The following is a 12651-nucleotide window of genomic DNA, read 5'->3' on the forward strand; positions in this document are numbered from 1 at the left end:
CCATTCTATGTCATCTTTCAGATTTAAGGTCAAGTTCTGTAGGCTTATGAATAGTCTTACCTGTCTGTAACAGAAAAATGGACGACATGGCCTTCTCCATCATAAACACCCCAGTGTGAATATCCAACAGGATAAGAGAACTCAATCAAGTCGCCAAACTTGGCATTGTCCTCAATGTATTGAATCTGTGTTAGTACATAATAGTCATAATAATTCTAATCAGGTCCTAAACGCAGTCGTATTTATTTCATACAGCACATGGGGCCAAATTCTCCCATTTGCGCGTACCCCATTACCCCACTTTTATTACCCTCTCTATGTTTGTGGTTATTTTACCCTGGAAAATCCAGAGTTCTCACAAGAGCATGATTTGAATTGTCTCTGCCAGACTCTGGCTAGGAGTAATGATGCATGTTACTTTTGCCACTTGTATCGCGGGGAGCCAATCACATCGGTGTATCTGATGACAATCCAGTTGCGTACAGAGTCATTTGAACTATGCCCGTTGATCACGCCTCTTGTGCAATAGAAGATACATAGCTCCCCAGACCAATGTTCAATCTTAAAAGATAACTCTTATGGTAACTCTTATGTCTGATCACCATTCTTGTTTTACTCAAGCTTACGCATCTAACTTAAGTTAACAATAAATGTACAAACATAGCAGATAGTTGTCTTGTGTCATACTTTACATTACATGAAACTTCAATACAACGTTATGGGAAATATTTGGTTTAGTGGTCTCTTGACTGTTTTGGGAATTCCGTTTACTCAGGTAAGAAACATTATAAAACATTTCTAGTAGAAAGGGTCATTATATTTCTGTTGCTCTCAAAAATGTCATAATTGTCATTGGTCATTGTCTTGTGTCTCTAGTCATTTCAGTCTTTATGGCTGTTTCCGTCTCTATTGTGTCTCTGTGGTCAATTAATGGGCCTTTGTAGTCATTTGTTATCTCGTTGTGGTAATTTATGTGTTGATATATTGATTGAAAAAGGGTAGGATTCAGGTGGAGCTCCACGAGGCAACCATTGCCATCACAGAAGAAAATGGACTCTCTTTTAAACTGAATGTCAGAGTAAAACAAGGCAACAACTTTCTTTCTGCAGTAAGACACACTCACACACAGACACACACACACACACACAATGACTAAAAAAGCCATGTCTGCAATACCTTTGATACTGTCTCACAAAACAAATATACTTTATTTTACAGTAACATCACCAATCTTTTGTTGTCTGTTCTGTACAATAGATAGAGTTCAGAGTTTAGTTCTCTGAGTCATAAGTCGGTTCCATCAGTCAGATTTAAAAAAACAGAAAAAAAGTCAATGCAGTACTTGCATGTGAAAGTGGCTGACTGATGGGCTGTTTCTGCATTAAATCCTGTTTCAATGTTCAAACGATGAACCAAGCTGTGTGAAGATTCTGTGTGATTTGGCTGTAAAATGGCACATTCCCACACAGAATTGTTCCCTCTTCTGCAATAAATATGACTAATAATACTCTCACTGTCACTTACAGAGCTTTGACATTGCTATGAAGATTGAATTTGAGGGAAACCGCCTGGTTCTGGTCTCTACAGATGTCAAGTACAACACTAACATCCTGTGTAGTACTGTATGGTATTGTACATGCTGCACTGGTATTGGTAATAACTTGCTGTAAAACTTTTTCAGGTGTGATGTTCAATCTGGCTGGTCTCGGATAATTGTAAGTAAATGGTACTATACCTGACAAGGTTTCATAGTGGAAGGTTGCCAAGCAATGCAGAGACGCAACTCACAGCATTTTTGTATAAATTCACGCCACAATAATGTGAAGGGTTGTGTAATGTTTTACAATGGCTTCAAACTTGATTTATACGTTTATCATTATCAAGGAGGGGAACTATCTATTTTAGAAACATTTCTAAGTAATAACAATAGTAATAACAGTGACTGTTTTGTCTGTGCAAGGTAAATTATGGCGTGACACGGGGGCTTAGAAACTACTTGGACAGTAAGCAAAAACAATGGAAATGGTAAATTTACTTGTCTGATAGTTAACAGACAGCTTGAATTGGATTATAATTTGTGTGTGTGTGTGTGTGTGTGTGTGTGTGTGTGTGTTTGCTTGTTTGATGGAGGACTACCAATACCTCTACCTGAAGGAATGAGCTTCACTGCGACAAATATTGAATATCATGATGTAAGTTAAGAAAACATCTTGAATTAGTTATACTTTACACTAAACATCTCTAGATATTTACTAACGCTATCAGATCGATTTTATGTCAACTTAACTAGTTTACTATACTTGTTTCAAAACAGTTAATGTTACAGTATATACTTTATTCATACATAACATAGTTCACTAAAGGCTTTTGTCAAATATGAGTAAAGAAATGTCCATGCAATCAATATGATTTTTTTTATCACAGCACTGTTAGATATTTAACATAGATTTACTGCACTAAATGCTATGACATATATTCATGATACTATTTGTACCCCTTCCACCTGACTCTACATTGGTACTTTGCGTCCTGATACTACACCAATATTTAGCTGACACTTGTTGTTTTAACATTCTACAACCTGACACTATCTGATATTAGCAGTTACAATATGTTTCTACCCTCATTATCTGTTACATGTTACTACATATCTTCAGAGTGTTAAGGCCTCTGACCTTATTTCCACAGTAAAATCACAGCTGTAGCGATATCCTTTACCAAACCACCTCCCCATTTATGTAATATTGCTGAAATACAACCTGTTATTGCTCTGTCCAGGGCTACTTGGTGCTGAGAGGAAACATGAACTACACTCTATAAGGTGGAAAGAAACATGCACCAGAAGCTTGATGGTGCTCCTCTGAACTGACACTTTTGTTCAAAGCGATTTATAAAATAAAACAATACAATATAAATTAACAGTAAACAGAGGTATGGACTCAACTCACATGGCTCATTGAGTCATTGGCGCCGCCAGACGTAATACTCTACTGTGCATACATCTTTTCAACACTTTATCATTCAATCATTTAGTATTAGGCCTACAACAATAAAAATAGCTTGTGTAATGTCTTGATTGAAACATGCCTAACAACGATAGCCTATGTTTGGGGCAAAAAGAGCTTGCATACCCCCACCATCCGACACATAAAAACGTAACACCTGGACTGCTGAAAAGGGCCATAGATTGTACTGAGAACTCTGCCTTTCTACACCATCAGCTGGCTCTGTGCTACAAGAGGAAGAAGACGGACCTGCTCCGTGGAGACGCAAGGGGCAGAGGGCAAGAGGTCAAACAGCTCATCAGACAGCCCATCACTCTGAAGTCAGACTTCCTTTTAGCCAAGGCTGAACTTGCACTCCTCTATGGGAAGAATAAGGAGATGTTCAAGACCATATTAAAAGAGGCTGAGGAGAAAACTGACATGCTTCAGATTATACACCATTACGTGTACGCTTTGGGAAAAGCTTTGTGCCCTCTGCAATAGCAGCACTGAACAACAGGTCACAGCGGTGATGGATCACTGTGCCGCCCTCATTCCTCTGTAATGCCAACTGGTGATGGTTTTCCTGTTTGTATCTGTGTAATGTGATGTATATGTGCTGTATATGTGCTGTTGTGATATATGTGCTGTACATATGCTGTTAACATCTATGTGGGTGGGGTATGTGGTGACAGGGTGGTGGGTGAAGCACCGTAGCTGTGTGTACCTATGTATTTCATGTTTGTGAGGCTTGTACGGTATGTGAAAACAAATTTCCTATGTAAGGACAAATAAACGAACTAACTAACTAACTAACCATTTCTGTGGCGAATTACACCATTACCAAAACAAATCTGAGACACAGGCTGTCCACCACTACACAGAGTGTATGAGACTTGGGCAAGACACACATTTTGGGAAGCAGAGTGCCTACCAGCTGAAGAAAATTGCATCAAATTGCCTCAACAGGGATCCCAGTGATGGAGAGGCTCTTGGGATCTTGGGATTCATCCATAAGGCAAAGGGGAAGAAAAGTGAGGCCATTGAGTACTACGAGAAAGCCCTGGAATTTGATCAAAACATCGAGGAGTATCTCAATGCCCTTTCTGAACTTGAACAGTTGTCTTTGCAGTAATTCTGCTCTCATGTCACATTAAGAAGAAAGGCTGAATGAATGGATACACATACATGATATTTCTCTAAACCAGGGGTTCCCAACCTTTTCCACGACAAGGCCCCCCAAATACCACTAGGTTCTGGCCAAGGACCCCCTTCATGTGTCATTAAATTTATCGACAATACTACGGCAAATATAAAAATACATTACGCTAATCCTAATACTTATTTTAGCCACTTTGCACTTTGCGATGGAGCATACAGTGTGTAAAAATTGTATTGATTGTAGATTGTATCAATCTACTATTATTCCCAGTCATTATCATAGAAAATATAATGTTCAGATATGCGACACATTATTATAATGGCATTGTATAACAATCGTCATAGTAATAGGTGTAACATCCTGACTGTATGTCCCCTAAGGGACACCGTAGCCCCAGGGCACTCTCACGGTACTCACGCGAGATTTGCGTGTGATCTGAATGGTGGAATAAACTACCAGTCACCAGTGCCGTATGAGTCTCAGTTATTGCTATTTAATAGCGTTAAAGTATTTAGCCGGTGTGCAAATATTACATGGTGTCAGAGTAGAGGCTCGAATAAGTACCCTTCATTTAAGATGGACAGTTTCGGCGTTCCAGCACCTAAGATGGACTGGGATTCACCGAACTTGCCTGAAGCGTGGCGACGTTTCAAACAGCACGCGGAGCTGATGTTCTCCGGACCCCTGCGTGAGAAACGCGAACAAGACAAGTGCAGCTACCTTCTCTTATGGATTGGAGAGAAAGGACGGGACATTTATAACACATGGACACTGGACACTGAGGACACCAAAAAACTCAAAACATATTACGATAAGTACAATGAATATCTCACACCAAAGTCAAATCCGATATATGCAAGGTATCGTTTTCATGAGAAAATGCAAGGGACCGGGGAAACGTTCGAACAGTTCGTCACCGACTTAAAGTTGTTAGTCAAAGACTGTGGGTATCCCAATAGTGAGGAGATGGTGCGAGACCGCATCGTTTTCGCAACAAACTCACCGCGAGTGCGGGAAAAACTACTTATCCATGGCACGGAGCTAACAGTCCCGCCCACAGCCAAAATGCGGTTAGGATGTAAGATTCCCATTCATTTGTCCCATTGACGTTTGGAAAAATCCGTATCTAAAGAGTTTTACAGCATGTCTTAGGCTAACCAGCTACGGCATAACTCATAAGCATACAACATATCATTTTGAGTGAAAAAACGAAGAGAAAATCCAAAAAAAAAGTCAAAGGTACAAGACTGTGTACATATTTTCATTTCCGAGTGAAGGAACTACTCATCCCATAAACCACCGCGCCTCACTGAATAATATAGGCAAAATCGACGCGATTTATTTGGCCATCTCCAACCGGCGACAGCACGCGAACCCTTTCCTCCAAACAGTGATTTTTATATAGTGAATGTGCAGTTAATAGCAGTTATTTCAGGAGTAATCGTGTAAATAATAGTGTTTTGATATTGAATTTTATATTTATCATCGTGTATTTTATATCGTGTGTGTGTGTGTGTGAAAGCGGTTAACGTTAACGGCAGTGCTTCGTAACGTTACCTGACTCATCCTATGCTGTCATCACTGCTCAGTCGGGCTGATGCATGGACTGGTGCATGGTCTGCTCTTGGACCACCATATTCAGTTTATTAATTTGCCGTGAATTATTACACAAAATGTTCATTAAATGCACAAAGTATTCCTAGGTTAATGATTGATATGAATCCAACAGTATGAAGGCTACAGTAGCCTAGCTAATGTTAACTAGCACTGCTAGCAGCATTAACGTTACCAACCTCCCTGCTTAACTCACCACAACTTTGTAGGTCTTGTCCCTCATGCTGGCCCTTACAAAACCCACAAACTGACTCTCGGACACACAACAGTCAATAATGTGACCCGATTTGAAGTGGCTTTCACCCCTTTGAACACTCACTAAAACATAATATTAGAGATGCACCGATATGGAATTTTAGGGCCGATAACGATAACCGATATTTATTGGTTTGTTGTGGCCGATACCGATACGATAATATTACTCTTGAAAAAAAATTGTGAAAAGTGATTTGGGGAAAGCATTTAATAAGCATAATTTTATTGCAGTAATTTTACCTACCACCAAATGATGGACAGAACTCATAATAGTCCTCAATAGTATGGCAGTCAACAACATAACAGTAGCCTAGCCCTACAGTATGTGTGGCTCCTTTAAGTGAACCTGTCGTCAGTGAATTGCGAGTGAGTGGCTAGAGAGTTTGAATCATTTTCAGTTAGGACTAAACGCTCATAAACGGCTCAGCTTGGAATAAGCTACAGTATAGCGACCAAATCAGAGTTTGTGAGGGAAACTTAGGTTTAGTTTCAACTGCGGGTAACTGAATAAAGCTGCAACTCCTCAGACTGTATCTTATGTCCGTCTACTCTGTTGCGCACAACCTGCTGCAGCAGAAATGAAAGGCGTTAGCCCCGAAGGTTTTAATAACTTATTATTATGATGACCTGTCTAGAACTGAAGCACGAATGGTTAGCATATTTCTAGATAATAATACAAAACCCAAGCTAAAGTAATGCAAATATAATACTAAAACACAACTTAGAACTAGGCCTACTTATGTACTCGTCCCACTAACGAGTTTGTTTATTTGTTTCCCCGACCAGCGCGGTAAAGTGCAAACACACCAGCACAAGACGGCTCTAGATAGGGCTGAGCTCCGCTCTGTTAAGGTTAAATGGCGGATCATTCACGAGAGGATTTTGAGATGCACAGATTCCCAAATGAACGCATATCCACAGATTTTTTTAGAGTGGTGAAATACATTCACACCGCTAACATTATATTGAAGAAAAAATTATAGCCAACCAAGCTCAAGTAGCTCAGTGTAGCAGGACGGACCTTACGTAGGCCTAAATTAGGACTTTAAAAAATATCGGCGCAAATTATCGGCCAGAATTCTGTTATCGGTCCGATAATAATATTTTCATTTTTTCACTTATCGGCTAATAATATATCGGCCGCCGATATATCGTGCATCCCTACATAATATATTTCATACCTGTGTTGCAGCATGTAGGCTAATGTTAGCTGCATTATGTAATGACATACAATGTCGAAAATGCTAAAGGTTAGCCTGTCGGCTACCTGAAAAGTTTGTGTGTTTAAACTAACATTTACAGTGGTCTATTTGATAGTGTATTGGCCCTGACTAAGTTCGTGTGATGTATAAACCCCAATCCTTGTTGATACAAGTACCAATATTCGTCAAGAAAGTTTTTAATCACATTAAGATTTTCGCCATAGGCAGTAAAAGACTCCGCCATCTTTGTCAATATTTTTCGCTGAGAAAGTTTCAAACTATGACCATTCCACCAATCAGAGGCATCACTGTGGGATTGTGGGATTGTTCAGGATTGTGGGCAATGAAGTACTTATCCAAGAGATTGCGAATAAAAGGCATTTATCTCAAAACAAGGTTAGTGCCCCATGAACTCTTGGTGTCTATAGGAGCATATACAATCACTTAGTACAGCCGTAGCTGGTTTTAAGTCTACCACGTGCAGTTAAGTTTTTATGGCTTATACCGCAATTGTCAATGGAGAAATTGCATTGAATTGAAATGGACTGTGCAGCTCTATTGACATCACACGTTCTCACGAGCTAGCGCAAACGCAGCTCAAGGAGATGATCGGAGGCAAGGACCTCAATAACGACGCGATACATGCCATAGGCAGAAGACGGGAACCCAGGCGAACACACACAGACTACGAACACAAACAAACACACACGAGCTACAAAGCAAAGCCGAGAGAGTTATCCACAGCACACAAAGACAGTAACAAAGACCGTGTATGTGACCGTTGCGGAGGCCAGCACACCACTAAAGATGGGAGCTGCCCAGCAAAAGGCAAACAATGCATGAAGTGCAGAAAATTAAATCACTTTGCAAAGGTTTGTAAATCGAAGCAACATACACACACAAACACGTATACAAGGAAAGCCATTCACACAGTAGAAGAAGACTCGGACAACGAACATACAGAACTGTTTATTGATGGACTTACAACTGAACACACAGGAGAACAGAACGAACAGGCTTATGCCGAAATTGAAGTCGGAATTCACAAGTCAAAAGTCAAATTTAAAATAGACACTGGTGCTCAGACCAACGTAATACCCGTACACACGATAGACTGTTAAGCAATACTGCTTTGAAACCAGCTACTCAAAAACTCACCAGTTATGGAGGAGAGTTCCTCAAAGTGAAGGGCATCTGTCGTTTAAAATGCAAGCACAAGAACACCTCCATCACGCTTGACTTCTAAGTGGTCGACACCAAAGCACCTCCAATCCTGAGAATGAGAGCGAGTGTGGACCTAAAGCTCATCAAGCTGATACTGGCCATGGGTGAAAATGGACTGGAACCGGCGAGCACACACACAGACAGCCTTCTCCAGGAATACGCCGACGTCTTCCAAGGCATAGGTGAGTTCCCTGGTGAGTGCAACCTCCACATCGACCCGCATGCAGCGCCAGTAGTATACCCCCCACGAAGAGTACCACTAGCTTTACGGGAGAGGCTGAAGCGAGAGCTGGATAAGATGGAGGAGTGCAACGTGATCCGTAAAATGACTGAGCCCACAGAGTGGGTCAACGCCCTCGTAGTTGTGGAAAAGCCCCAGACCGGCAAGCTGAGGGTCTGCCTGGACCCCAGGGCCCTCAACAAGGCCATCCAGAGGCCCCACTACCCGCTGCCGACGCTGGAGGATGTAACGACAAAGCTCGCTGGAGCAAGGTACTTCAGCGTCCTAGACGCCAGGTCTGGCTACTGGGCCATCAAGTTAAGTAAACAGTCTTCGTTGCTAACATTCCGCCCAGGACGAATTTCAAAGACGGGTAGACGAAACGTACGAAGGCCTCCCAGGTGTAGCTGCCATAGTTGATGACATCCTTGTTTTTGGCAAAACAAAGCTTGAGCACGACAACAACCTCAGAGCCATGCTGAGACGCACGAGAGAGAGAGGAGTAAGGGCTTCTACATACTCGACGCACCCGACCGGTAGCGCGACACCGTGACGTCAAAATGACGTAAATCTTGCTGGCGCGCCAGAATTTTAGCCAGGTAGCGCGAGGTAGCGCACCACTCATTTTTTTTCAGACGAGCGCGACAAAGCGGAAACAGGAAGATGGACTAGTTCGAGGGCAAGCGAGAGTTGCAGTGTTTTGTTACAGTCGTGAATTTTTAATAGTTTGCTGGATAAGTTAACAAAGTTACCAGCGAGAGTTGCAACACATGGAATTAAGACGAAAGAATAGAAACGATTTATTTTCAAACAAAGGATATCTATTAAGGCCTGAACAAAATCTCTTTCCACTTCAGGAAATTGCACAAACTCATCCAGCTGCTAGCTAGCTAGCCAGCTAACTAAACTGTTTAAATTATTAAATTTGGGATGACTAAATTATCTATCTATATATCCATCTATCTATCTACCTGTGCGCACACCTTGGAAACTAGATGATAATGATGGTGGTAGTTGTGAATAGTAGCAACCAAAGTCTGAAGTACCATCACAGAGGCTAGATAATAGCAGAGCCCGTTTACATTCTCTGCTACTAGTGTTTCTTAATGCAGCTTCTTCTGCTGTGTAACGTAGTTAGCGTTAATCTTTTCACAACAGCGACACCTCTGTTCAGGAGAATATTGCAACTAGTGTCGTGACCACGACGCGCGAGACCATAAATGGTTACGGCGCTTCTGTGACGTCACATTGTCGCGCTACCAATCGGGTGCGTCGAGTATGTGGAACGTTTAAGGCTGAACCCTGACAAGTGTCAGATATGCGTGCAAGAGGTCAGCTACTTCGGGCATACGCTCTCAAGCGAGGGCGTCAAGCCAGACCCGGTGAAGGTGAAGGCGATTAAAGAAATGCAGCCGCCCACAAGCAGAGGGGAGTTAGAGACCATCCTCGGAATGATCAACTATCTGGCCCAGTTAGCACCACGTCTCTCTGAGGTAAATGCACCACTGCGTCAACTATTAAAGCAAGACAGCGAGTTCATATGGGACAAAAAAACACGACAAAACGTTCACGCAGATTAAAGAACTGATAACAAATCACCCCGTGCTAGCGTACTTTGACCCTCACAAACAACTGAGACTCCAGGTAGATGCTTCAAAATGTGGCCGTCATGCACCAGGATGAAAAGCCCATATGCTTCCAAGTCACTCAACAGTACCGAAGTGAAGTATGCACAGATAGAAAAAGATCTGTATGCAGTGCTGTTCGGCTGCAAGCGGTTCCACGAATACATGTATGGACGGAGGGTGATTGTAGTGTCTGATCACAAACCGCTAGAGGCGATCCTCTGAAAACCGCTGGCTGCAGCACCACCGCGGCTACAGAGGATGATACTACAGCTTCAGAAATATGACATCCACATCATCCACCGCCCTGGTAAGGACATTCCGGTTGCTGACACGTTGTCCCGGAAGTCTATTGAGCACCATGACCGCAGCCTCATGGAGACCATGGAAGCACAGGTACACACACTCATGAGCACCATGCCAGTGAGTGATAGCAGACTACTGGAGATCAAAGACGCTACAGCACGTGATCCACAGCTCACTGCGCTGAAAAGAGCCACACAGCACGGATGGCCTGACGAGAGGAAGAAATGCCCGCCCTGCATCCAGGAATACTGGAACCACCGGGATGAGATTTCTGAGATGGAAGGCATACTTTGCAAAGGTGAGAAGATAATAGTCCCCCTGAGTCTGAGAGGAGACATGATTCAGCGCATACACACCGGACACATGGGCGTCGAGAAAAGTAAACACAGAGCGAGAGACCTTCCGCCGCTTCGCCGACGCGTTGGGTTTCACCCACACCACCACAAGTCCACGTTACCCCCAGAGCAACGGCCTCGCCAAAAAGACTGTCCAGACAGCAAAGCGCAGGCTGGACAAAGCAAAAGCTTCAAACAAAGACCCCTACCTCGCTCTGCTGGAATACAGGAACACTCCAGTGGACAACCTCCGATCACCTGCACAGCTTCTGATGAGTCGACGTCTACGCTCCATACTCCCAGTTACCAGCAGGCGACTGCAGCCACAGGTTGTATCCCAGACAGCGGTCCAAGATAGGCGACAAGCATGTCAACATCGTCAACAAGTGTACTTCAACAGAGGCACCAAGCTACTGCCTCACTTACCTGTTGGCACACCTGTCCTCATTCGCCAGGAAGACAGATCATGGAGACCCGCAACGGTAACAAAACATGCACACACACACAGAAGCTACCACGTACAGACAGGAGACGGACAGACTTTGCGGAGAAACCGCTGGCACCTCCGTGCCAACCCCAGAGACGCCCCAGACACCAGGGACACACAACATACAGGTATGCAACACGCAGACACGCACAACAACACACAGCCCCCTCACCCTGCACCTGCCAACCACCTGCGACCCACAGACCAACAGCAGCCTGGTTACATGACAAGGTCTGGACGCATCTCCACACCAAAGCTAACTCTCGACCTGTAATGTAAAGGGTGTAGGCGGATCGCTGCCCTAAAATTAAAAAAAAAAAAAAAAAAAAGAGAAATGTAATCACTTACCTGTTACCAAAACAATGTGTTCACTTACCTGAATCCACCTGGTTTACTGTACCTATTACTTAAAATTTAAAAAAAAAAAAAAAAAGAGAAATGTAATCACTTACCTGTTACCTGAAAATGTGTTCACTTACCTGAATCCACCTGGTTTACTGTACCTGTTACTTGGAAAAATGAATTCACCTACCTGAGTATACTTACCTGTGACCTGAGTCTTAGAAGAAAGTTACACTTCACTCCTTAACTAGAACACTACCGAATCTACCTTATGTCTACTGCATATTTGTTTACATAATGCACTAATGACCAAAGACCAAAGAATGTACTTTTCAGACTCCTTGTGAGTGCCTTAAGCACAATCACCTTGCTCATGAAGTTATTGAATGCCATATGTTTTAAGTGTTTGTAAGCACAGCTTGTTCATGAAGTTATTGAATGTCATATGTTTTAAGTGTTTGTAAGCACAAGAGTTCCATTTACAAAATGAATAGTGTGTGTTTATGAGATGCCATTTAAGAAGGGAGATGTAACATCCTGACTGTATGTCCCCTAAGGGACACCGTAGCCCCAGGGCACTCTCACGGTACTCACGCGAGATTTGCGTGTGATCTGAATGGCGGAATAAACTACCAGTCACCATATGCGCCTCAGTTATTGCTATTTACAATAATAGCATTAAAGTATTTAGCCGGTGTGCAAATATTACAATAGGTATATTTTAAAATTTTCAAATGTATTTATTTGTCACTTTTATTTTTCCTTCCAACTTGCTGAGGCCCCCCTGGCACCCCGTCGCGGCCCCCACTTTAATTAAAGTGTTTTCTCTTCAAACGCAAGTATTCACTTTCAAAACTGCTTTTTTTGTTTTCCTTATTCATGGTTGTCATGGTGC

The 12651-nt window shown here is 42.6% G+C and overlaps 1 protein-coding gene across 2 annotated transcripts in view; it reads left to right on the plus strand.

Annotated features, from left to right (window-relative positions):
• The first annotated feature begins 88 nt into the window (after positions 1-88).
• LOC121700567 overlaps positions 89-12651 on the plus strand; it is a 33248-nt gene continuing 20685 nt past the window's right edge. Inside the window, exons 1-7 of one of the 2 annotated variants that reach the window (XM_042083625.1) lie at positions 89-775; positions 998-1108; positions 1527-1594; positions 1682-1715; positions 1961-2003; positions 2131-2192; positions 3222-3425. In XM_042083625.1, the coding sequence (XP_041939559.1) occupies positions 698-775; positions 998-1108; positions 1527-1594; positions 1682-1715; positions 1961-2003; positions 2131-2192; positions 3222-3425 (600 nt within the window). In that variant the 5' untranslated portion in view covers positions 89-697. Of the gene's footprint in view, positions 776-997; positions 1109-1526; positions 1716-1960; positions 2004-2130; positions 2193-2778; positions 3426-12651 lie in introns of those variants that run through there. The other variant, XR_006027255.1, reaches the window with a different exon arrangement.

The sequence above is a fragment of the Alosa sapidissima genome, chromosome 24 (assembly GCF_018492685.1).
Source record: "Alosa sapidissima isolate fAloSap1 chromosome 24, fAloSap1.pri, whole genome shotgun sequence".
Classification (NCBI taxonomy): Eukaryota; Metazoa; Chordata; class Actinopteri; order Clupeiformes; family Clupeidae; genus Alosa; species Alosa sapidissima.